Source organism: Neofelis nebulosa, chromosome 5 (genome assembly GCF_028018385.1).
Source record: "Neofelis nebulosa isolate mNeoNeb1 chromosome 5, mNeoNeb1.pri, whole genome shotgun sequence".
Taxonomy (NCBI): domain Eukaryota; kingdom Metazoa; phylum Chordata; class Mammalia; order Carnivora; family Felidae; genus Neofelis; species Neofelis nebulosa.
In genome coordinates, this window is record NC_080786.1 from 118,802,550 (window position 1) to 118,829,649 (window position 27,100).

The 27,100-nt window shown below is 36.2% G+C and overlaps 1 protein-coding gene and 1 long non-coding RNA gene across 11 annotated transcripts in view; one reads left to right on the forward strand and one right to left on the reverse strand.

Annotated features, from left to right (window-relative positions):
* The first annotated feature begins 18 nt into the window (after nucleotides 1–18).
* Nucleotides 19–21,986, forward strand: LOC131512673 (uncharacterized). 4 transcript variants are annotated; one of them, XR_009262235.1, is made up of 5 exons: nucleotides 19–140; nucleotides 2,747–2,831; nucleotides 8,853–8,935; nucleotides 20,007–20,205; nucleotides 21,346–21,986. It is a non-coding gene; the product is annotated as an uncharacterized LOC131512673 (long non-coding RNA). The 4 variants fall into 4 exon arrangements; XR_009262233.1 differs by having other exon boundaries at nucleotides 20,007–20,161; XR_009262234.1 differs by having other exon boundaries at nucleotides 20,030–20,161.
* Nucleotides 5,209–27,100, reverse strand: part of ZNF654 (zinc finger protein 654) — a 95,317-nt gene continuing 73,425 nt past the window's right edge. For 6 of the 7 annotated variants that reach the window (XM_058731687.1, XM_058731690.1, XM_058731691.1 and 3 more), the window contains 4 exons: nucleotides 26,427–26,629; nucleotides 25,613–25,752; nucleotides 15,453–15,594; nucleotides 8,536–11,230 (listed from right to left, as the gene is read on the reverse strand). In XM_058731687.1, the coding sequence (XP_058587670.1) occupies nucleotides 8,819–11,230; nucleotides 15,453–15,594; nucleotides 25,613–25,752; nucleotides 26,427–26,629 (2,897 nt within the window). In that variant the 3' untranslated portion in view covers nucleotides 8,536–8,818. Of the gene's footprint in view, nucleotides 8,291–8,535; nucleotides 11,231–15,452; nucleotides 15,595–25,612; nucleotides 25,753–26,426; nucleotides 26,630–27,100 lie in introns of those variants that run through there. The other variant, XM_058731689.1, reaches the window with a different exon arrangement.

Sequence of the window (27,100 nt, forward strand, 5' to 3'; positions counted from 1 at the left end):
GGATCTCACTTTAGGGAAGTACTGCGTTTGCACGGAGAACAGCGATCTTCCCTGAGGGATCTGGTTGCACAAAGAGAAGCCCTGAGCTCTTCAGGAGTCCATCCTCCAAAAAAGCGGCTGGGAGGGCTGCGCAGGTGCAGGTGCGTGGAAAGCGGGTGGCGGTCCCCGCGCACGGTGAGCTCCCGTGATGCCGCGGGGCCGGCCAATGGAGGAGCCTGCTGCCCGCCCCTGGGTCTGACCCCCGGGAGCGCTTGAACGTCTTCTGCGGCCAATTCTGAGTTGGGTGCACCTGTAGTTGATATTCTTAACTTACATAGTACAGTGTTAAAATAATTCGCTTTTGTTTCGCATTATACTGTGAATAGTTAAAATCACCTATCCTATGTCAAGCCCTCTTGATTTCCTAACAATCTGCGATCGGCTCTTGCTTCCATTCCGGTCCTCGCCGGCTTGGTTTTAGGCGATGCTGTATCGCGAGCAGTTTTAAGGTTGAGGATTCTGGAAGTCAGGTTACCAGGGTTTTACTCCGCCATTCACTAACTGTGACCTCGGACGCGCTTCTTGGCTTCTTCGTCCCTCAGTTTCCTATCTCGAAACGGACCTAGTAGAGTTAGCTACCTCGAAGGTTTGGGGGAGGGGGGAGGGGTGAAGGACGGTGCCTGGCACCTAGAAAGAACTCAGTATATAATAGCTGTTTATTACTGTTTGGCAGCAACTCGCATTCACTCGAGGAAAACATGTTCTGCTAGACCGAGCCCGATGAGGAATCAGACTTAACACCTTGGCTCTATCTCCTTCCATATTTTAGGCATATTTTAGATTTGTTAATATTTTATTAGAGTATTGCCATTTAGTAGGTGAAATACACATATCTTCAGATACACGTGAGCAAATTTAACCTTTTAAAAAATATCAGTTATATATCACTTGTAAAATATACCATAAATGTAGTGTAGGCATTCAGAGCATGGCTAATTTGCTAGTGGGTGTTATTTGGGGTATCATTTACTCAACAGATAAAAATTCTTCATTTTTCATTAAGTATTAAAGAGTGCCTACTATGCTACTATTTGAAGATTCAGAGAAATGTCAGAGTCCCTTCTTTTAAGGAGGTTTTGGGAGTGTTGCAAGTAGATGACATTCTAGCTGGAGGAAGTAGACAGTAAACATGTAAGAAACTATATTCTGTGCCAGGACCTGCTATGAAGAAAAATATATCTAAAGGAGGGGGATGGAGAGAATGTTGCTATTTTATACAGGCTGTCAAGAAAGGCTTCTCTAAGTAGTATTGAAAGAAAGATCTGAGGAACTTGAGTGGACCACAGAAGAGTGTCGTAGGAAGAAACAACATTAGAGGTTCCAAGGAAGAAGCAGAATGCTTGGCGTGTAGGAAGGAGGCCAGAGCAGCTTATACAAGGAGGAGGTGGTGAGGTTAGAGTTGCAGACGAGATTGATCTAGAGCAAGGTTTCTCAATCAAGGCACTAGTACCATTTTGGGCAGGATAATTCTTTGTTGTGGGGGCTGTTCTATGCATTGTAGAACGCTTAACAGTGTCCCTTGCCTCCACCCACTAGATGCCAGTGGCATCTCCTCCCCTCAGCTGTGGCTACCAAAAATATCTCCAATTTGCCAAATGTACCCTGGAGGACAAATCACCACCCCCAGTTGAGAACCACTGATAGAGACCACCTGTCCAAAAATACTTTGAGATAATGATGAGATAACATCCAGAATGAGATGTTCTGGATCTGTGTTGTTCAGTACACTACCCATCAGCCACGTGTGGCTGTTGAGTGGTTGTAATGTGGCTGGTACAACCGAGGCACTGAATTTTCAGTTTTATTTGAATTTTGATAGCCACATGTGGCTAGTGGATACTGTATTGGGATACTGCAGATCGAGAGCCTTGCAGGCCAATGTGAAGACTTTGGCTCTTATCTTTTACCTCTGTCTTCATTTTCTGTTATTCTCTCAATCTCTCACTCCACACTAGTCACAGTGGTCCCCTTGCTGTTTGTTCCTTAAACTTGCCTTATAGGGACTTGCCTCAGAGCCTTTGCTCTTGCTGTTCTTCCTGGCAGATTTTTCCCTGAGATACCTGAATGGCTTTCTTTCTCTTAACTTCATTCAGGTCCCTGCTCCAAAGTTGCCTTATCAAAATAAGATAAAAACAGAGAGGGAGGCAAACCATAAGAGACTCTTATATACAGAGAACAAGCTGAGGGTTGCTGGAAGGGTGTTTGGTGGGGCGATGGGCATAAAGATGGCACTTGCTGGGATGAGCACTGGGTGTTCTATGTAAGTGATCAATCACTAAATAATACTCCTAAAATCATTACTACACTATATGTTAACTAACTTGGATTTAGATAAAATTTAAACGTTAAAAAAATTTAATAAAAAAATAAAATAAAAATTAAAAATAGCAATAAGAAAATCAGCTTATTAAATAAGCCTTCCTTTATCATCCTGTTTAAAATCATCATCAACAATGTCATGCTTACTTCTATTTTCCCTATCCACTTAAGTTTTCTCCATAGCGCTTATAACACACTATATGTTGCCCTCCAGTAGAATGTGAGTTCTGTGAGCCAGGGATTTTTATTTATTTATTTTTTTATTGCCTATTACAGAACCTGGCACATAGTAGGTATGCAATAAATATTTGTTGAATAAATGAATGAGTTGTAAAGGCTTTGGAGAATTTTAAACTGACGAATGGCATCATCTGACTTGCTTTGACAGGATCTTTTTGGCTACTGGTGTGAAGAACAGACTGAAGAAAGGCAAAGGTAGAGGCAGGGAGCCCAATTAGGAGACGGTAGTCCAGGTGAGAGATGCTGGTGGCTGGAGGTAGAGTGGAAAACTTGATAATGGGTTCGGGATAACTGCAAGATTTGGTTTGGGTAATGAGCTGCCATTTGCTGAGAGGAGGAAGTCTGGGAGAAGGAGGTTTTAATTGGGAAATGAGTTACCAAGAGAGATCCGGCTTTCTGGAGAAAGTGGTGATGCCTAAGAAGATAAGGCAAAGAATGAGGGGTGGGACAGAAAGAGGGTGAAGGATTACAGGTGAGGGGAGCAGTAGTGAAAAATGCACGGATAAAACAGCACGGCTATTTTTGTCTAGAGCCGAAGCCAGTACAAGAACCATGACCTGAAGAGAAATTTAGTAAAACTGTTAACAGTTAAGGGCTCAGCACTGGGCCCTTCACCTACTTAATTCTTACAACCTTGCAAGAATAGCTCTCCTCTTTTGACATATGTGGGAGTCTGAGCTCAGTGGGATGCACTTAATTGCTTAAGGCTCCACAACCAGAAACTATCATGCTGGAATTTGAATACAGTTGGTCCCCACATCTCTTTGAGCTGCTTCCAATAAATCACATTCTGGTAGTTTTCACTTACTGAATACTTTTTGAGAAAAAAAATAAGAAGGTTTTCTAGATTAGAGTGGCTTGGGGGGGGGGGTGAGATCTTAGTATTACAATATCTATTTCACCCAACAGTAGTTATTTAAGTACCTATTAATAGGGGAACTTCTTTAAATGTCCTGGACATCAAGAGTTTCTAAGAATGCTCTATGAATTTAAGGGGGAATAGTTTACCTTCTGGGGAAATATGAAGCAGCTTGATGCCTTAGATCTGTGGTTTTTAAACCTTAGCATCATTAGAGTCACCCAGAGGACTTGTTAAACGACAGACTGGTCCCTCAACTGACCAAAATTTAGCATTTGTAACAAGTTCTTAGATGATGCTGATTTTGGTGCTCCCAGGACCAAACTGTAAGAATAAGAATCACTGCTAGTAGAAGAAAATGAAACCTCGGCCACCTGCCCCTACCAGATTTCATCCTTTGTCTCTGAAATCACTGATCCTGAGGAAAGTCTAATCCTCTCTTTGGATATATTAGATCCACCCATATTTGTGGAGAAAACTGCATGGCATTATGGTTTTAGGAGGACACCTCTGATTTTTCAATCCCACCTGTCCTGTGGCTTCAGTCAAGTTAGTTAATATATCTGAGGTTTGGTTTCTAAAATGCAGAGTTCATATCTAGGAGTTGTTTTAACAATTAGAGATAACATATAAAATAGCTAGTATAATTTGGTAACACAGAAGACATTTCTTCTTCTTTGTGTAGCACTCATAAATTAAGGCATGGACCTCCCTCTCATTTTTAGTTTTTACTCCATGTAATATTGGATTGCCTCCATTTGACGTCTTGATATGTAGCCCAAACTTCTGACTCTTTTATCAGTTCGCTCTTGAAATTGGTATGGAATTTATATTATGCACTGAAAGGCAACCTCATTTGTTTATCGTGGAAGCACACTTAGTAATATTTGACTGCTTCCCAAAATTCCTCAAGTCTCAAAAAAGAAAAATTAGATAACCCCAATATTTTTTATCTAAATACTTCCTCAATGCATTTAGTAGTCTAAAATCATGATCGGAAAGCATAGGCTGAGAATTCTAGATCTCAGGTCTAGAGTGCTTCCATAGCTTTGTCAGTGTTTTTCCAAGCATGTTTGTAATATGTACAAACCACTGTATTTGACACTGTCCTTTCATTTGCATTGGTATCTCATCGCATCAAACAGGTGCTTTTTCTACTTCAGCTCTCATTCTTTTCCTGTTGCAAGTTATAGCTGAGTGTAGGGGGTTTTGCTTTGTTAGTCAACCAGAAAAGTAGGAGCCCTCACACTCACGGACCTCACTTTTAGATACAGATTAATTGGTTTACACATTGTCCCACTGAAATGCTTTTTAGGAAGTAATTTTCATCATATTTACATCTTATTTCAAAGTGACTTCCCAGTGTTTGGTTTTTTGTTTGGAATCCCACCAGAGGCTCTTCGTCTTTGAAGATTTACCAACATAGATAAATCCATCCACTGTCTTTCATTTGAAGAGTTCTGATAATTTGTCCACCTACTAAGTTTGCAAAGGGTACCTGAAATAACTTGAGGAACCAGCATTCTATCAACTTGTAATTCCTGCATGTAGACATTAGTTAAAATAATGTCTAAAAAGGTTTTATGTAAACTTTTAGACTTCTATTTTAATTTTTTTTTAATTAATCATCTGAATACGGTAATATTAACTAAGTTACTCTCTTAGGAGACCTAATAGAAATTTCTTACTGAATATATACCTTAAGCCTAATTCCTTTTGAAGCAATGTGCTACATAAAACTGAACACTTCATTACCAACAAGGACAATGTTTTATTGAACAAGTCTATGTACAGTACAAAAAATTTCTTGAAATGAGACGCTATTGTTGAATTATTGCAGTTCAATGGCTCAGTTTTAATTTGTACTCTTATAAAATGCAAAGTAAAATAATTTAATGTTCAACAAGGAAGCACAAATTTCCTTTCTTGCTGAATCTGTAATATCTTTCACATATTAACAATTCCAAAATGCATATGCAGCATTTAGGCATTCTGAAAAGGTGTTTTACAGTACCAAATAAATTAAAAGATAAACACTATCATCCCTTTTAGGTTTTTCATCCATACAACAGTTTAAACCAAACATGAAAGGAGTACGGCTGAACCTTCAAGTGTGATTTGAAAAGAATCACAAGTTCAGTGTTATAAGTTATCTACTCATATAATCGGTGGTTTAAAAAAATGGATATGGCTAGAGCCCAAAGTACCAGTGTCCTTGTCCACGGAGATCCCTCTTTTCTGTAATATCTGAGCAGCAAAAATTCAGATTTGCTATTTTCTTGACCTTACTGAAACAGCAGAAAGTTAATGTTTAATGTTTTGAAGGAAATTTTTATTAAAAAAAAAAAAAGATTGAAACTTGGTCCATGTAAGATAAACACATCCTCAAAATAGAAGAAGTAGAAAAGTAAAAGAGAAGAACTGAGGAATAAGAAAGCTTCCTTTTCTTCCAAATCCCCAATGAGAACTGTTGGAAGTTTATGCACCCCACAAAAGCAAAATGATGTAAGTTTATGCTTTATAAGACATACATGATGAAATGTACACATTCTTTCAATAGCAATTATTTGAGGATTATATAAAGAGGTTTAGAACAGCATAGCCAAATAGATTTTTATAAAACATTCCTTGATTTAATTATTTATAGGCCAATTTGATCTCAATGTTTCAGAAATAGTTTTCCCTTAGCAACACAAAAGTAGAAATAAAACCTCAAATTAAAGATAAAATTAACAAGTGGAATATGTTTAAAACCTCTTGATATGAACTGCATAATGAATAAAAATAACAATTTTCAGACATGGATTTATGTCAATAGTCACAACTTATAAAAAGTGAAAGTTAAAAGATGTGATAAAATGCTAAATTGTAATTTTAAACTTCTGGAAAATATACAAAGCAGAAATTATATTTAAAAAAAAAAACCTCACTGTCCAAATAGTGTCCAAACAGACTTTTTATTACATGATGTACTTTATATTGAACTGAAATAGAACTCAAGTATATTTTTAGCTTCAGGAAATATGGAAAACATTTTTTTTTTTAGTTGACCTTAACGGATTTAAAAATCTGATTGAGTTGCATTTACTTATGTGTCATTTAAATGTAAATCCCACAGCCTAATGTAGGCTACACAACAAAACAAAAACTTAAATTTGATTGGAATGGATTTGTGACTATCACTTGCATAGTAGTGAATGAATAAATAATAAAATTGGGAATTTTTTTAAATCCTCATGGCCTGGAAATCCCAACTTGATAAAGTCTAGATGCTACCTTGAAGAAATGCCCCTTCCTTAGTGACTTCATTAAAGAAGCTATAATATTAAGGTCTGACAAGATTATCTGCTTTGAACAAAAATGTGTCTGTTTGAATAACTGGAATATTTGTTGACGATGGCACATTAGTAGCTCCATTTTTTAAGAATTTGCCTTTGTATTTTTGTTTATTTTATCCCTGCTATAGATTAACACACTACTAGGTAAAAGATCACTAAATTTCCTCTTTTAGAGAATGTACAAGTGGAACATATCTGAGAGGGTATTTTAAAAAGCATTTTGTGTTTGAACAATTCATTGACTAGTAAGTTAAAATCTTCCTTAGGAAAATTACTGGTCATCAAGGAAAATAAAAGCATCAATATATCTTAACTGTGTTCTTGCTGTGCAAATTTTTGTGTACATATTTCCTTTTATATATAAAAATTACTATTCAGACCAAATTCATCACTAATAAATAAGAAAGCATGAGTAGTATGGCTTATTTTAGAATTAATTCTCCTAACTGAATAAAACCAATGAATTCTTGACCTGATTTTAGCTGACATTTTTTTTACAGCCAGTTATTTTTATAGGACTGTACTTAGATAACTCACATTAATGTCTAAAAGGACCTTACTATGAATCATCAAGCAATGTCCTAACACTACTCTATATACAAATAGAAATATCCCAGTGTGCTTATACCATTATTCACATTGAGTTATTTGCAATTCAGTGTTTTCCTTCAATTAGATAGCCTTTAATGGTCTTAGATTCCTCCCATCTCTCCTCAAAGTTACTGATGGTTCTTTTTCTATTTAAGATTGACACTGCTGCCTTTAAATACAACTCATTGGTATTACCAAAATGGAAAGTGGAGCTTATTAGCAAAGTGTTTTGTTTTCTTTTGTTTAATTTTCAGTGCTGGCATGCCATTCATTGAACTCTATCCTGTCTAATCAATCATCTGGAAACAAGTTACAATCTTTTATGGATAGCATAGTGATAAATCAAATTTTATTTTCATGTATCAGTTTTTAAATTATAATAAACCAAATACCAATAGTTCTTTAAACCGTGTTTGACGAGAAGGGGAGGACATAATCTGATTATGCATGACAAGAAAACAAATTTCTTTTGTAGAATACTTTAAGCTGTTTATTGTAAACCACCCCCACTTCCCCCCCCCTTTTTTTTAATAACTGGTTAACTTTTCCCTTTCTGTAAGGCCATAGCTGGTTTTCCTTTCTGACTAGTTGCCCAAACATGTTTCTCACATAGGTAAAACTGAACATGCTGCATTAATAGTCATCAACTTTTTAAAAAATGTGGTTTTCTGGATAACTGGTACTTTGGGAGTTTTTTAATAACCCTTTTGGAGTCTAAACCAGCACATCTCCTCTCTGAGTTCATTCTAGAAAATGTGCTTTGTCTTTATCTTTAGTAAATCCAAGACCGCTTGAAAATTAAGGCCATCAGGAAAATAGCAAACTGATGATGCAATTTCTTGCAGTGCTTTTTTCACACTACTGCTTGATCGACAGATCATTCTGAAACATTTTTATCAGGCACCTGTAAAACAGAACATGTCTGTTAATTCAAATTTTATAGTTCAACTGGAATTCTAAGTTAGATTCCTATTTTACCCCTTACTCATTCAAAAAATATTGTTATTAGTAGAAAAGCAAGCTTTTCTTTTGCTCAATTTTTTTCAGTTATTTTCTGGTTCTTTTTCACTTCTGTTTCTATAATAGAAGCTCAGCTTCACTTGGTTTATATTCTGGCATGCAGATGAAAAACATTTCCATCATAATTACTTCATTTCTAAAATTTTTATTACATGAAATCTGCAATGAAGAAAATGTCTTGGACACACAGTGAAGAGTATGATCAAAGAACATGAAAAACCATGTACAAGTTCTGGCTTCCACAAGTTCATAGGCTGTACCTATGCAAATTACTCACTTGTGAGCTTCAGTTGCTTGATCTATGAAACAGGAATAGTAATATCACCTTCATAGTAGTGGAATGGATTGAAAGAAATAACATATGGGGTGGTGCTTTATAATCTGCACTATGCAAATGTTAACTTTCTTAACCTCATAAAGATCTATGGCATTTTCTGTTTCTACAGATAACACCTACTAAGAAGATAGAAGACTTACTTTCATCATCTGAATCAAATCCAAAGAGTGTCTGACATTTCTTTTGTGCAAGGTGAGCCTCAAGTGCTTCTGCATTACAGTAGGTGGTCAGGCATTTGCCACATCTTAATCTTTTCACGGATTTTTTACAAACGTTATCTTGATCAGAACAGGCATCTACTCTATCAGTCAGAAATTTTCTGCGTTTTGGCATACTAAGGTACCGTTCATCAAGGTAACTGGGAGGCAGTGGTCTGACATACGGCTTTGTTAAAATTAAGCCATATGAAGTATGTTCACTCGTCAGATTTGGTTTGGAAGGTGCCTGAGATACTGGCAGGGTATTATGTTCTTGTGGTACAACACTGGGTAAAATGGAACCATTTTCTGTCCTGATTCTGTTTGTATCAGTTTTCAAAGCAGGCTCTGACGAAACTAAAGGTGTCTGCTCTGTTCCACTGTGTCCATTGACTAAATCACTAATACTATAATTACTTTCAGAATTTGGCTCTATGTCAGGCATCTTTTGGTCTATCAAGCTTATATCAGAAACAGTGTCGTCAGAATGTTCATTTCCATTCTGAACTAAACCATCTGTTTTCTTCTCCATACTTTCTGTACACGTCTTTGGTTCTGTGGAATCTTTCCTTGATTTGCTAGTAGAAACTGGCAGAGTGAGAGTTTGTTTCTCATTACTAGATGAGTCTTTTTCCTGATGATTAGGATTTGAGTCTGTAAGAACATCCCAAAGAATTGTTTCACTTGGTTGTGCGGAGGATTCTGGTGTTTTACTCAAATAGTGCTGAGCTTCATGTTCATAGAGCAGAGGAAGATCTTCAAAAAGCTCGTGACATTCTGGAAAACTACACTGAGCTTGAAATATCCTGTGACTTTTTGTGTGCTGAGCAAGCTGGAATGGCAACTTAAATGACTCGTTGCAATTAAAATGCAAACAGAAGTACACATTTGGGTAGCTGTGTCTATTAAGGTGATCTATAAAATGTTGAGAATCTTCAAATTGTCTTTGACAGAATTTGCATTTTCCTTTGCTCCACTTCATTACCGTTTGCCGCACATTTAAATCAGTTGGATGTACAGTCCTTGCATGTTTATTTAGAAATCCGATTCTTTTAAATATCCTGACACAACCAAGAGCAGGGCACTTAAAGTTCCCTTCTTGATCTGTAGCATATATCTCTTTTGGATGGCACACAGTTCCATTGATTTTATGAAGTACGGAAGTTTCTTGATTCAGGTCATAATCGTCTTCTTCATAATCACCTTCTTCATCCTCTTCCTCCTCATAGTCATCCTCACATACAGGCAAAGGTTCTGAGACATTATTTAAAGAAGTATCAGGATTCCCATTTTCAATCATGTTCTCAATTACATCTTCGGATACACTTATGGGAATTTCAATGAATTCAGCCACATGTGCAGGGATGACCTCTTTGTTTCCATCACTGGAAGCAGTAATTGTGTCTGCTTCCAAATCCTTACTATCAGAATTCCCATTCTCAAATGAAATGAAAGCATCGGAACAATTTATTTCTTCCACAGTGGGGATTTCTTGATCCTCCTGTTGAGCTGCAGCAATTTGCTGTCTTTGTATTTTCTTAACATGATTCTTTAAATGCTTCTGCATAAGTCCTTTGTTTCTAAATTTCCTACCACATATCACACATGAAAAACTGCCCTTTTTCTGATGAGCCTGGGCATGCCTTACAATGTGACCGCCTAGAAATTCCTTGTTACATAACATACACCGATGCCTTGGGACATTGTGATCTACTTTGGAAACATTAAGAGCCATAAGATTTTTCTTTGTATTAATGTGACCCTTAGGTTGCACTCTAGACAAATCATCAGGATCAGGCTCTCCAGTGCTCTGATCGGTAAGAGAGTCAAGCCCTTCATCTAAACCTTGCTGTTCCACTGCCTTTTTCAGATTACCTGTAGAATTTTCCAGTGTACTTTCATTTAGAAATCTAACTGCTGATTTATCACTCAATAATGCTACACAGTTTTTCTTAATCATTACGAAGTTCCAGAATTCAGGATCAAAAAACAATCCCTTTTTCAAAATCGGAAGTAATTCAAAACGAACTCGATTTTGAACACTACTTGTGCCTTCGTTATATTCCTCATCTGGACGTTTGTAAAGCTCTTCAACAGTATGGTAAGCTTCCAGGGAGCGCTCAAGAAAAAATATTGAGAGTGCACAAATCCTGAGGATCTCCAAATCATTTGGCAAAAAATGTGCAATTGTTTTATATATTAAACATTTAGTTTTGGGATCATCATGAAGATCTAGTTGTAGGGCACAACCACATATTTCGACACAGATTTGTAAGCCATCTTCTTCAACCTGTAAGAGGAAAAATATTACTAAATACCTTTGTAAAAAACATTTTTACATTGTTTTATTTTTTTAAATATAACTCTGAAATGAGAGCTAAATAAACACATTATGCTACATGTGCAGTTTCCCTCATCAGGTAGCCTTATTTTAATTCTTCTTTAATATAGAAGTAAATCTTTCTTCTTTAACTTGACAATAATCTGGAGGAGATAGCATTTTAGCTTCCAATATAATTAGTTTTTAAGTTTGACAAACCCTACTAATCGATAAAAAATGCTTCATAACCTTATGGTGATTAAGGTTTCTTACAAATCTAGCCCCCCATTTATTTTAGGTACCAATCTTACATTCTAAGGTAGAAGGGTTAAATTGAATAATGCTTAAATTAAATAAATGTTTAAAGCATTTATCAATTTTGATGTTTAAAAAGAGCTAGATTAAAAAAAAAAAAAGCTGCTTACAGACATTCATAAACCTGCACTAAAAACATTACTTATCTTATTAAATAATATTATTTATCCAAGTAAGAGGAAAAGTGGGGCCCACATGAACAGGGCAATTACAGTCTTTCCAAATCTAATAAAAATCAAAATAATGAACCTACTTGGAAGTTATCTGAAAATTATCAAGCTTTGAAACTTTTACTGATGACTCAAAGGTAACTGAACTTGGGAATTTGTTATGTGTCCACCTTAACTCAAATTATAAATGATGCCTCTAGTGATCAGAAATGATCTAAATGCTTGTTTGAATAGAAAAAAGATACAATGATAATATGTCTTTAAGATTGTGCGTGTGTGTGTGTGTGTGTGTGTGTGCGTGTGTGCTCACATGCACATGCGCTGCCTGCATATGTAGATGACAGGGAGGAACACTACCTTGCCAGCCTCATGTCTTCTTAGTCCTTTATGTGCTTTGTAGTCCTGCTTGACTACTTACTTACATTTCCACAGGCAGACCTTAACTTTGCATGTTATAATCCCATGTTATCTAGGTAGTAAATTTCTACCCGTTTCCTGTTCATTTTTTGAGAGTCAGTTTTACTCTGGAAGTTTTTCTCCCCATTCATATTCTGGCTCCAGCCCTGGAGTAGAGTTAAACATCCCTCTTCTTCTTTCCACTGAGAATAGTTTATACTGATTTATAAAAAGTACATATATATTGTTTTGTAACTGTATATGCCCCTACACCCTGACTTTGGATTCTTAAATCACAGGGACAGTATCTCATTTTTTATATCCTCCTGTTGTTAACATAGAAGTTGGCATAATACATTGACCTTTAAATAAATGTTTGCAAATATGAATGGGATTGGATCTATTCTACTGACGTTAGCTTTCTCCTATGTAAATCCATCATTTCAGCTTGGAATCTTTTTCTGAACTCAATTTTTTTATTTCTTCGTATCTATCACAATTAGATATTTCCACCTAGATTTTCCAGATATAGTAAATTAAAAATTCACTGCTTCAAAACAGAATTCCTTCTCTCTCTCCTAAGTTCTATCTAAATCCTCTGTCTTAACTCATGAAATTATCATGTATCCAGGTGCCCAATTCTAAAATTTTTAAGATCATAGGGCACCTGAGTGGCTTAGTTGAGTATCCAACTTCAGCTCAGGTAATGATCTCATGTTCATAAGTTCGAGTCCCATATCAGGCTTGCTGCTGTCAGCGCAGAACCCTCTTCGGATCCTCTGTCCCCCTTTCTTTGTCCCTCCCCAGTTTGTGCTCACTCACTCTCTTAAAAATAAACATTTAAAAAAATTAAAAAGAATAAAACTTTAAAAAAAAAATTCAAAATCATCACAAAATGCAACAGGATACTTCCTTACCTGAAATCCTTCAACAATCGCAATATATTTATGGACTGAGTTCCAACTTTCAGTGCGGCATGCAAGTCCCTTAAGTATTTCCAACAACCACCACCCACCTGCCCTACAACTTCAGGCAGTCTCTGACTAGTTTCATCTCCCACACACTTCCTCACGTTTTTCTCCTACCACATTAATGCTAATGGACACTTGTGAGAAAAACAATTGATGTAGTGAGGCAAAAGTGCTCTGTAAACTGCAAAATCCTTTACATGTTAGTATTCTCCTCCTCTGTCATTTTAAAACCCAGCTTAAAGCATCTTCCTCTGTGAGCCTTTTCAGATAAGCCATTTGTAAGGTCTCATTCTTCTGAATTCACATGGCATTCTTTTTGCTTCTTCTCAGAGCGCTAAAGCACGTATGTGATTTATTCCATCATTAAAGATGTTTTTAGTAGAGTATACACAGTTAAGCACATTTTCAATATGTATTTCATCTTTGAATTTTTCCTCTTATATTCTCATGTTGAGTAGACATGTGAAAATAAGAAAGCTTTATGACAACTGGCTGAACATCACCTATATTGTAAACTTTGCATAACAAAACTCAACTTTTGGTGCAAATAAGAATCCTATGTATATATATGGATACATTTTTATTTTTTAAAAAGTTTTACTGGGGCGCCTGGGTGGCTCAGTCGGTTGAGCATCCAACTTTGGCTCAGGTCATGATCTCACGGTTTGTGAGTTCGAGCCCCGCGTCAGGCTCTGTGCTGACAGCTCAGAGCCTGGAGCCTGCTTCGGATTCTGTGTCTCCCTCTCTCTCTGCCCCTAACCCACTCACATTCTGTCTCTCTCTCAAAAATAAATAAACATTAAAAAAAAAATTAACAAAAAAAGTTTTACTGGTGATTCTGGTGCAATTTAAATATTGAGAAGGAGGGTGCCTGGGTGGCTCAGTCAGTTAAGTGTCCAACTTCAGCTCAGGTCATGATCTCACAGTTCGTGGGTCAAGGCCCGCATTGAGCTCTGTGCTGACAGCTCAGAGCCTGGAGCCTGCTTCAGACTCTGTTGTCTACCTCTCTCTCTGCCCCTCCTGTGTTCACACTCTGTCTCTCTCTCTCAAAAAAAATTTTTTTAAATAAATAAAAATAAAAATAAAAAAATATTGGAAGGATTCTAAAACATAGCTTGTTTGGTTTTCTTTCCCTTTTTGATGGGGGTAGAGATTAACTTTGACAATGCATTTTTTTTTAAATGTTTATTTTTGAGAGAGGTGGAGAGAGAGGGCGAGTGGGGGAGGGGCAGAGAGAGAGGGTGACGCAGAATCTGAAGCAGGCTCCAGGCTCTGAGCTCTGAACTGTCAGCACAGAACCTGATATGGGGCTTAAACTCATGAACAGCGAAATCAGGACCTGAGCCAAAGCTGGATGCCTAACAGACTGAGCCACCCAGGTGCCCCAACAATGCATTTGAATGACATTTCACTGTTTAATAATGAAGCTATGAATGCAGTTAGTAAAATAAAATCGGAAATTTACAAAGCTCTCTGAATATAATGCTGCTAACTTTATATCATGGGAATATAATCACTACACGGTCATACATCTAATGAATGACATGATAATTAGTGTGAAAAATGGATAAATTTATAAGAAATATTAAAATACATTATTTATTGGAGGTTCCTTATATATTTAAAAATAACCCACATATAGATTCAGCCAAATGGAGCTACCTAAAATGTAGGGTAGCTTTATCTTTCCTATCTTGGTATTCAAGGTTCTGTTAATATTTGAGGGGAAAAAGTTAAAGCGTTTGCAGGATCCAGTTTCATGCCTATGTAAGAGTCTTACACAGAACTGTATTCACTTTTAAGTGACCATGAAAAACTTACTTCAGAACTATTTTTAAAAACAGGTAATGAATTTTACTGTTACTTCAAATAAATACTTTAAAAATTTGTCAGATTTCAAAAATGCTTCAGAATTCATTGTTCCTTTTCACCTTAACACCAGACTTAAAATTATGAACTATATTTTTCTGTGAAAGTGACCTATGTATATACAAAGTTCATTTGCAAATAAGTTAAGATTCTACAAACAGGATTTAGGATAATGTTAAAAGTGACACTTTTAAAGAAAAGAGATAATTACTTCTTATCGAAGCAGTTGTTCCCATATTAAATTTTAAGTAACAGTAAATTGGCAGTTTTTCGGTCTTTTTTCAGTTATTTTCACTTATGTAAATGCTTAGTACCAAGTTGGGAGATTGCAGTTGGTGAAAGGGAAGGATATGATATGTGGCCTTTGAATCCTCCTTCTTTTCAGAAACATTTTATCATAAAAGATTCAAGTTTCGGTGAACTGTCATTTACATTTCATTTAAAATTAAGGGATAAATATATCCTATTTACCTCATCTTTAATGATTTTCATGAAAGGAAATATGACTCTCACATTAGTTGCTGTTCTTAAAAGCTGGTAGCATTGATCTACAAAAACTTGCTTTGAAGGGTTAGACTTAAGCTGAAGTTTACTCCATATGAAAATCAACTCCCTGTAAATGAGAAAAAAGAAGAGAAATATTAAAAATAGAGTTTATTCAAATACAGGCATTAGCTATCTTTTGCTGATTCTATAGTACCCTGGCTGCGATGGATACAAAATGGGCATAAATGGATGTTATGTTAACCTCCAGCTACTTCTGCTACCTGTATGGGACAAAAAGATCAGAAATTGTAATCTTCAGTGATAAGGAATGAATTCCAATCATATGCTGACAAACCCAAGGCACCTCTAGTACATGATAACAAATTCTAATCCCGGTGTACCTATATCAATGATATTACTTTAAAAAGATAAACTTTGACCTTTAATTAATACTTTACTTGTAAATTTAGAAATCAATTTTGTATACTTCCTATAAAGATATGTCCATGTTTTTCATTTTCAATCTATTAAGATACCTGTTGTGGTATAGGTTTAAAGTGTAAGACACTGTAGTACTGATTCTGAAATTTTATGTTTAAGATCATCTATTCTTCCTTAAGATGTAGTATTTTTAAACAGAAAAGTTATGGGCCATTTAAAGCATTTCACAGGTAGATTGGTTTCTAAGATGTGACCAAGGTTATTAGATGGACAAAGGAGGAGCAGTGGGTCTTGAGGCAAAGGAAATCAACACATAATTGATATGTTTAGGTATCCCATTCTAGTAAATTAGAATTCTTTAAAGTGTGTCAAGTTACATAAAGCATCATAATCTAAAAAGTATTAAGATAATTGATGAAAATGGTTTTGTTTGTTTGTTTGTTTTTTAAGTGATTTACTGAGCATGTACTTTGAGCCCAGCACATGCAGCTATTAAGTCTAAGGATAGCTTGACTACTATCGTGAAGGTGTACATAGTCTACTTAGAGAGACAATACAGAAAGCACAAAACAGAAAATAATGGCAAGCAACACAGAAGTAGTAAAACCAAAATTCTGATTCCATCTTCTTCTAGCTGTATGGGTGTTAATAAGTTTCAGTTCACAACCCCACTTTTTTTGCATATAAAAGCTCACCAGGTTTCACACTTTGCTCCCAAATCTGTAGCTCTGACTTCTTTCCCAATTTCCATTTCTGGATATTTCAATTTAGATTGCTTTCTATCACCATAACCCACTTAGAATGAATAATACTCCTACAAAATTGATTATCTTTTGCTAGGTCAGTCAATGACACTAAACATTCCTCGAACCTGTTTGGTTCTCATCTGTTTATTTTCCACAGCCTTTGTATTCTAATTATATTTTTGCCCATAGCCATACCATTCTTTCTCAGTGCTACCACCTTAGGCCCTCTAATTTTACATATGCACTTCTACAGCTGCTAAACTGCTCTGTTTCCAGACTTTCAAATAATTTCATCCAGTGCTTATTCCGTATGTCACATAGTATTAACAGCAACAGAAACGTGGGTTTTGGAGTCGGGATAGGATTATAGTCCTGGGCACTCTTCAAGGTTAGTTAATGTGCTTTGTTTATTCTCATTTTTTTTTTATGCTAATTGCTGTACTCAGAAAGTACCTCATTTCTAAGATGAGCTTATCTTTCAGAGTCCATTATCAAATACCCCTTCTTCGTGAATGCCTTCACAAATACCCCAATCTAAAGTGATAACTACCTCGGAATAGATCTATCCCTCTTGTTGGTTTCATGCCTTTCATGTATTTCCTTGTTGACATTTTATGGGGCCTGTTCCCCCAACTGTTGTTAATCCCCGTTGTTAATCTCAGTGACACATTGTATAGTGGAGGTAGTGGCAAAAACATGAGACTGGGAATAAGAGATTTCTCATTAGGGCATTCTATACTAAACGGTATGATATTACCCAGTTCACAGTGAGCCATCTTTTTCTGGAAATAACCTACTACACAAGGTTGGAACCCCAGTAACCATTTGAACTATGTGACCGTCCTCACCCTCCTTACGATATTAATTATAGTAAACTGACCCCAGTCAGGCCGGTCAGAGTCCCTGGAATGTTCTCAACTCTAAACTATGAAGGCTGGAGACTGTTGACATTCCTTCCGGTCTGCAACAGGAGAGAATGAAGTCAACTGGCAGAAAAATCAGTGTCCCTGGAAGCAGTTATCTTTGGGGACCTATTCTATCCTTCCCCTTTTTTTGTCATGACCCAGTATTTTTTCCATGTGCACTAACTTTTTCCTAAACTAATTAGACATAGGATGCTATCACTTGCAAATTGACTAGTATAAATTCTAACTCCATTTTATTACCAGCTAGGTGGCTTTTATCTCTTTTATCCAGTTTTCTTAGACATAAAAATAATGGACAGTTAAGTGAAAACACCTAGGTGAAATGTCTGGTATGTATTGATGTTTCATAAATCACTAACTTCCTTTATTCTTTCCTTATCTTTATAATCTTAATAGTACCAACCAGTGAGATTTATCAGCAAATATTTGCTAGTAATAAAGTGGTAAAAAAAAAAAAATGTCTTCCTAAATGTTAAGAGCATTTAGAGGGAGCCTCTTGAGGAAATCTATTAAGGAAAATTGCAGACCCAGAATGATGTATAAGATGATGGTGGACATTCTAAATAGGGGTATTTTATAAACAAAGGGATGAGATAAAAGGCAAGCAGATTACTGTGTTTAAGAAGACCTGGCAGATCTCTGCAACAGATTTAAAGACAAAAAATAAAAAATGATAGTTGGAAATTAGGGGAGAGTATTCATTGCACTCATTATTACACAGATCAATGTTTAACATATTAGAAATGTATATATTCTCCAACTTGCTCCAAAAAATAAATTGAGACTCCTAATAGACATCCTTAGGGTACACTATTATTATTTTTCTTTTTTGAAGAGAGACATCTCATTTCCCTTTGTTTCTGTTAATTCAGGATGAAACTTGAACAAAATGTAATCCCAAGATTCTAATAAATTTGCCAGGAAAGGGCTGCCAGAATGGATTTTAGCTTTCTAAAAGTAGGCAAAGCAGAAATCTCAGGATATGATTATGAAGCTCCATTTTGACTGAATTTATAAAAGGGGTATCAGGTTTTACTTGTACTTTAGATTTTAAAGGAAAACAAAATGCTCTGAAAACCCACAATAGTCTTCTTTGCTCATGAGCAAACAGTGTTGATGAAGCTTACATTTTCTTCTCAAATAGAAGTCCTTTAGAAAACATAGCTCCTATATGGTACACAAACACATTTCCTGGGTAGCTAGCTACTAATAAAATCATCAAGTAACAGGCTGCAGAGAATGTAGGCTATAACAGGGTCTACAGCCCCCTTTACAACATACATTTTTTTTATGTTTGATCTATTTATAGTAAGTAATATTTAATAGAGGCTGTGAGTCAGGCTGCCTGGGTTTGAATCTTAGCTTCATTATTTACTTCATTACTTCATTATTTACATGGCATTATTTACATGGGAATGTATATATGAAATACAGACTATAGGAAGCACTCAGAAGATATTAGTAGCTGCTGTTATTATTACTACTACTTGTTATTGTTAGCAATGGCAGAGAAATGGGGTTGGTTGCTTGCTCTACTGGCTTCAGATAGACCAAAACTGGACTATGGATCAGGTTCTGTCCGCAGAGACGGGGGAGATGAGTGAGGTAAGCTGGTTCATAGGGAAAGCCAAAATGAAACAGACAACACAGACCTTGGAGGCATGAAAGAATCCTGCTCTTCAAGTTATGGTGAAAATCAACTTTTAGAAGTAAGAGAAAAGGACCCCAGCATTCAGAAATATTGAGGAGAGGTAGAAGAAATAAGAGAGCAGGTAATCAGTACCCCGCCCACTCAGAAGGACGGACAAAGGAACAGGCTGAAGATTCCTTTCCAGTTAGGCAGCTGGGAGTCACACACCCAACTTCTATTCTTAGAAGGTGCCAGTGGGTGGGGGCAGGAAAGATAGGCACTCTTCTATTTTTAAGATCCCTCCCTAAATAGTAAAATGGTTAGCCAAAAGAAGAAAGCATTTTTTTGTTTGTTTGTTTGTTTGTTTGTTTGTACTTGGGATTTCAGTTTACTTATGAGTATATTAAAATGAAGAGGCTAAAGATATTCTGTTGGTTTAATATAGTCAAAGTCAGAACATTCCTTTACGCATAGGAAAAGATCTACTTTAACAGTCATGATTATATTTCAGAATAACTACATATCAAGAAATGATAACTCTTTAAAAACTATTTAAAATTGTCTTACCACTGCCTCCTGATCCCCTCCTCTCTTTGAAATTCCAATTTACATGGTAAACTTTTTAATACAAATTTGCATCATCTAAATAAAAATATACTTCCCTGGAAGATAAGTCCACTAATTTCTAGACCCAGCTCTGCTACTAATTAGCTATTTGACTCTGTCTCTGAGTCTGAAGATTTTAATCTATAAAATAATAATATTAAATGAGTTTATCATTAAATTCATCTTCTAGGTATTCTTTTAAATATTTTTAAGAATTTAGGTCCAAGATGGCGACGTAGGCAGACCCTGAACTCACCTCCTCCAGGGACACAACAAATCTGTACCTACACAGACAGCAATTCCTCCTGAAGAACTGAGGACTGACTGAACAGCTGAACAACAAAAGTAAGAGCGACCACATAGAGAATGGCAAGAAAGACGGAGACATGGTAATAGGGAATCCCCACTCTCACCCCTGTAAACTGCAGTGGGGAGGGGCAGTAATAAGGGACTATGAGCAGATTCATCTGCTCTGAGGTACAGAAAAAAAAGTTGCAGTTTAAAAGGGCAACTAGAATATAAAGGATCTAGCCCTAGAACTCTGCCAAATGGCAGGGAGACTGCTGGAACTTTCTCTAGGTCAGTGGGGCTGTCAAGCACCACAGTTTACACATTCCCCATCCACCTTGACAGCATGGACAGGAGCATGGTCCAGACACCCTACCACCTCAATGAGCCCTGGTCCTCTACCCATACCAGCCCCAACTGTCTCACTAAGGAGGCCCAGTACAGTGCATACCGGGTCACCCTTGTCAGTGTACACTGTAGCTCAAGACTACTTGACAAGGTAACACAGGCACAAAGCACCCTGGAACGCTCCAGACCCACACCACTTCAGCTCCAGACAACTTGCCAGGACACTGTGGTCCACACCTGCTTCTGCTCCAGCTGCCCGAAAAGGGCACCCCACACAGAATGCCCCAGGATGCCTCAGCCTGCACCCACTTTAGCTTCTGCTATCACCCACAACACAAGAGAGCCCTGAGACCACCCTGTACCCACTTCAGCTTCAGCTGTCCTGCCGGTGTGCCCTCTGTACAGAAAACCCCAGGAGCAGCCCAGCCTACACCTAGTTCAGCTCTGGCCGTCCCACCAGCATGGCCCCAGCACAGGGAGTCCCAGGACATTCAGCCTATGACAGCTACAGCTCTAGCCAGCTAGCCAAAGTCATCAGGCACACACAATCCACACAGGGGATAACCATTCACAGGATCATTCCTTCAAGTTTAGGAGAAGTAGCTGTTCCACCTAATTCACAGAAATAAACACAGAAAGTCAAGCAAATGGGGACAGAGGAATATGCTCCAAATGAAAGAACAAGACAAAGCCTCAGAAAAAGAACTAAATAGAACAGGGATAAGCGATCTACCTGATAAAGAGTTCAAAGTAACGGTCATAAACTCAGGACTTCAACAAAGAAAGAGAAAAAATAAAAATTAATTAATTAATTAATTAAAATTTTTTTAAAAATGAGTATGGCTTAAGGGCTATCTTGGATAACACTGAGTAAACAAACATTTACATTACAGGGGTCCCAAAAGAATGAAGAAATAATACCTTAAAACTTTCCCAACCTGGGGAAGGAAAGAGACATCCAGGCTCAGGAGCAAAGAGAATTTGGATCAAGATGAACCCAAGGAGATCCATACCACTACACATAATAATTAAAATGTCAAAGAGGAAAGATTTTAAAAAGTATAGTTCCTTACCCAGCACTATGAAATTAAAAGCTCTGAGAATAGGCATGAAAACCTGCATTAAATAACAAGCTTTCTGTGTGACCTTATGCTTACTAAAGTTTTTAAAGAATTACTTGATATCAGAATGACAGATTTTAAATTCCTTAAGATTGCTTAATGTGTGTACCAGTTTATAATTATGTGTGTATATGGTGGGGTTAGGGGGTGATGCATGGGACAGAAGAGTGCTAAAGTTTGACAGACCTGATAGTCTGGGAACTGGTTATGAAAATGACAGTTTTCTTGAGAGTGGAGAGTGTGGCAATCGGGACAACAGAGAGAAAGTACATGAATAAACACTGATGACTGAAATGTCTTACGTTTATGGTGCCTGATAGCTGTGGTCCGTGCTGTAAATCGCTCTGTGAAATCGTGTTATGGTGATAGTTTTCAAAAACTATTATGAGAAATAAACTAGATAGACGGAAACATATCATGTAAAACATGTATTTAAATTTGACCGATTCCAGGGAGTGTGGGTGTGACTCAGTCAGTTAAGCATCTGACTCTTGTTTTCGGCTCAGGTCATGATCCTGCAGTTTGTGAGATTGAGCCCCATGTCAGGCTCTGCACTGACAGCTCAGAGCCTGCTTGGGATTCTCTCCTCCCCTGCCCCACCCTCCCCTGCTGTGTGGGTGCACACACGCACACTTTCTCTCTCAAAATAAACATAAGATTTTTTTTCACTGATTCCTAAGAGATAAATATTGGTGTTCTTAGGAATGTGGTATCCTTTGAAAGCCCAAATATCTCATGACTCACTATTTTGGATAATTTTTCTCACTACCACTCTCAAACCAATATATAACTTTAATTTAACATGCTGTAACCACCAGGATGAACAATTCAAATAACCTAGCAGTTTATCTTATTTCTTAACTTTCTTATCTTCAGTGACATCAGTCCTGGAACTTCTTTCTTAAGAAAAATAAACAAACTTTAAATAGAGACAATATATACTGAAGGCTTTCTACTCTATTAAAATTTGCCACTAATGTTAAGCTGATCTATTAAAGAGAATGTTTGTGAAAAATAAATATGTATTTGAGAATTTAAAATTCAAAAGTATTGGTTTAAAAATGCCTTATATAAGCCCATATCATTTTAGATTATTATGTTGGGCAAATGAAACCTAGTTATCCTTTAAGAATTAGTGAATGTTGGGGTGCCTGGGTGGCTCAGTTGGTTAAGTGTCCAATTCTTGATTTCTTGAGATCATCTGTCACATGATCTCATGGTTCATGAGATTAATCCCCACATCTGGCTCTGCACTGATAGGGCAGAGCCTGCTTGGGATTCTCTCTCTCCCTCTCTCTGCCCTTCCCTCCCTCACATGTGTGCACATGCTCTAAGTAAATAAATAAACTTAAAAAAAAAAAAATTAGTAAAATGTCCAAGTGGTAGGATGTGTGTGTCTGTGTGTGTGTGTGTGTGTGTGTGTGTGTGTGTGTGTGCACGCACGCATGAGAACTGGGAAAAGGAAGGCAGAAGTTATTAGAATCTTTTAGAATTATTCATGATTTCACCTAAAAGGATTTGAAGATATGTACTAAAAACATTCTAATACCGCATTCTGAATTACATTATTTCTTGGTAAACCTGATGTTTCATATATCCTACTAATCATTTTTAAGTAGCTTTAAAAATGTTTTCACAAACTGGGGCGCCTGGGCGGCTCAGTCAGTTAAGCATCTGACTTCAGCTCAGGTCATGATCTCTCGGTTCATGAGTTCAAGCCCCACGTCGGGCTCTGTGCTGACACCCGAATCCTGGAGCCTGCTTTAGATTCTGTGTCTCCCCCTCTCTCTGCTCCTCTCATGCTCTGCCTCTCAATAATAAATAAACATTAACATTTTTTTTAAATGTTTTCACAAACTAATATACAATACCATTTATATTAGCATCCCAAGAATGAAATACTTAGGCATAAATCTAACCAAATAATTATAAGGTCTACATGAGGAAAATTATAAAACTAATGAATGAATCAAAAAACTAAAATGGGAGAGATATTCCATATTCATGAATAGGAAAACTCAATATTGTCATGATGTCAATATCTTGATCTACAAATTGAATTAAATCCCAATCAAAACCCAGCAGGTTATTTTATGGGTATCAACAAATTGATACTAAAGTTTATATGCAGAGGAAAAGACCCAGAATAGCCAATACAATATTGAAGAAAAAAGGTGGAAGACTAACGCTAATGAGGACATTGTTGTATTGGTGAAAGAAAAGACAAATACATCAAGAGAACAGAACAGAAAAGAGCCCAGAAACAGACCCCCATAAATATAGTCAACTGGTCTTTGACAAAGGAGCAAAGGCAATAATACAGTCGAGTGGAGATAGTCTCATCAACAAATGGTGCTGGAATAACTGGACATCCACATGCAAAAAAAAAAAAAAAAAAAATCTAGACACATGCTTTATACCTTTCACAAAGATTAACTCAAAGTGGATCACAGACATAAACAGAAAATGCAGAACTATAAAACTCCTAGTAAATAAGCTTCTGGGTATGGTGATGCCTTTTTACAATACTATAGTCAGAGCCATGAAAGAAATAATTGATAAGCTCGTCTTTGTTAAAATTAAAAACTGTGCTCTGTGAAAGACAATATCAAGAAAATTAAAAGATAAGCCACAGATTGGAAGAAAATATTTGTAAAAGACACATCTGATAAAGGACTATTACCCAAAATCTACAAAGACCTTTTAAAATTCAACAAAAAGAAAACTAATAATCTAATTTAAAAATGGGCCAAAAATCTTAACAGACACCTCACCAAAGAAGATATGCAGATAAAAAAACAAGCATATGAAAAGATGGTCCCCACCATACGTCATCAGGGAAATACAAATTAAAACAAGATACCACTATACTCCTATTAGAATGGCCCAATTTTGTAACACTGACAACAGCAAATGCTGGTGAGGATAAGCAACAGGAACTCTTATACATTGCTGGTGGGGATACAAAACAGTACACCCACTTTGGAAGACAGTTGGGTAGTTTCCTTCAAAACTAAACACTCTTATCATACATTTCAGCAGGTGTGCTCCTCAGTATTTACCCAAAGGAGTTGAAATTTATGTCCACACGGAAACCTGCACACGGATATTTACAGCAGCTTTATTCATGATTGCCAAAACTTGAAACCAACCAAGATGTCCTTCATTAGGTGAATGGATAAATAAACTGGTAATCCAGGCAATGGAATATTATTCAGCACTAAAACGAAATGAGCTATAAAGCTATGAAAAGACATGGTGGAACCTTAAATGTACATTACTGAGTGAAAAAAGCCAATCTGAAAAGGCCACACACTGTATAATTCCAACTATACAATATGGTGGAGAAGGTAAAACTATGACAATAGTAAAAACATCAGTGGTTTCCAGAGGTGAGGGTTGGGAGACGGAGAGAAGAAATGAACAAGTGGGGAGCACAGAGGACTTTTAGGGCAGTGAAAATACCCTGTGTGATACTATATTTATCCAAACCCATAGATTATATATAACACCAGTAGTGAACCCTAAGAGAAACTGGACTTTGGGTGGTTATGATGTGCCACTATGGGTTCATCCTTGGTTAAAAAAAAAAAAAGTACTCTTCTGGTGAGTAATTTTTTTTTGTTTTTTTTTTGTTTTTTTTTTTTCTGAGAATGTTGATAATGGAGAAGGTTATGTATATATGGGGATCGGGATATAATGGGAAATGTCTGTACCTCCCTCTCAATTTTACTGTAAACCTAAAACTGCTCTAAAAAATAAAGTCTTAAAAAACTAAGTTCCACATTTAATTTAAAATATAATTGTTTCATTATAATACATACTTTAAACATTTATACTGTCAGTTACTGGCACATGGTCATTGTCTTTTAATTTTTAGATCTTACAACTTACTGTTGTTTCTTGCACAGTAAATTTTTTAAATGTGGCTTAACATTTTCACAGAACTTTTTTTAAAACATAAAGTCCAGATTCTGCCAACCAGTTCTCCTTTTGTTCCCCATCTTACCATTTCAATTTCCATATTAGGAACACTTACCAGATACAGTACATATCCCCATTCTGGAGCTGTGGAATAAGAAAGGATTCACAGAGTTGCAAAGCTAACATAGTCTTGCCTTCTTTTTCAGTGTTACAGATGATATCAATTCCACTCTTACAATCAGTTTTCAATAAATGCTATAAGAGGAAAAGAAAAATCAGTTCATATCATTAAAAATACCTAAAAAGCTAGTTGCATTAAATGTCTAGATTAAACATTCAGGAAAAAATTTAAATTTCTGGTTTTCTTCTACAAAAACAATGATGAATTATACAGAAATATTCATGGTTTCATAGTTTTACTATCTAGCACCTGCAATTTATAACTACTTTTAATCTCATTAATGTCCACAACTTGTAAGTGAATAGGTTCTATGTTAGGAAAAGATTCTTTCATCTTAAAAAAAAAACAAACAAAAAAACGAAAACAACAAACATGAGCATTTAACTTCTTAGTATTTTATTAAAAGGCAAAATACTTTATAAAAGTATTTACAAAACAAGTGCTGAATAATTAATTTAAATTTTTATTTAAAATGCTTCCTATTTTTATTTAACCTCTTCTGTCACACAATAAGCTCAACATGTATAATGCTTATTGATGAATGCTTTGTTAATTTCATCAGTTGTCAATCTCAGATTGTCTAATTCAATGCGAGCTTAAAGAATAGTGTCAAAGAGAACACATCTAAATAATGTAATCCTAAAAGCTTTGGTGTTACTGTAAAAGGAATTTTACAAGAATGGGCTACTTTTTTTTTATTTTTGATAAGGTTAAAATAGTAAAAGGCAAACATAATCTCAAACAATACCTCCCGGAATAGTTGATCTTCTACAGGTGACATAAACAGACATGTGAAGAGTGCTTGATGGAAGTACAAGTCTTTGCTGATTTCTGGGTGATTTATACAAGATTTGATAAGAGCCATTGCTTCAGGTATGCGTTCACAAGCAATTAGGTATCTGGCACGTAGTTCAAAGAACAGTGGATTTTCAGAACTTAAATATTTGTTCACTATATTAAAAAGAAAACAAACTCTTATTACTCTCAAGAAAAGATTCTCAAACTTTGTTGTTTGAAACTCTACCACTAACATGTGGCATCTGGTTAGATTAAGTGGTTATTTAACTAAATAGCATATTCCTTAGTAGGAGTTTATTTATGAAAATAATATTCAGTCATATGATTGGAAAAATGGAAATAAGAGTAACACCAAAACTGCTCAAGAAGTATCTTTTGATTTCTTTTCAGTCTAAAAATTGAAAAAAATTTAACAAAAAATGAAATACTCTTTTCAGTTCACTAATATGTTAAAATATGTTTCAGATAACATGGGGTCTGGAATTTCTAGTCTATTTATGTACTTTATATTTTGTTGCCTAATATTATCATTCACATAAGGTTAAAAGGCTGAATCCTATTTTGTCATTAAAACCACATTGATTTAGGGGCGCCTGGGTGGCACAGTCGGTTAAGCGTCCGACT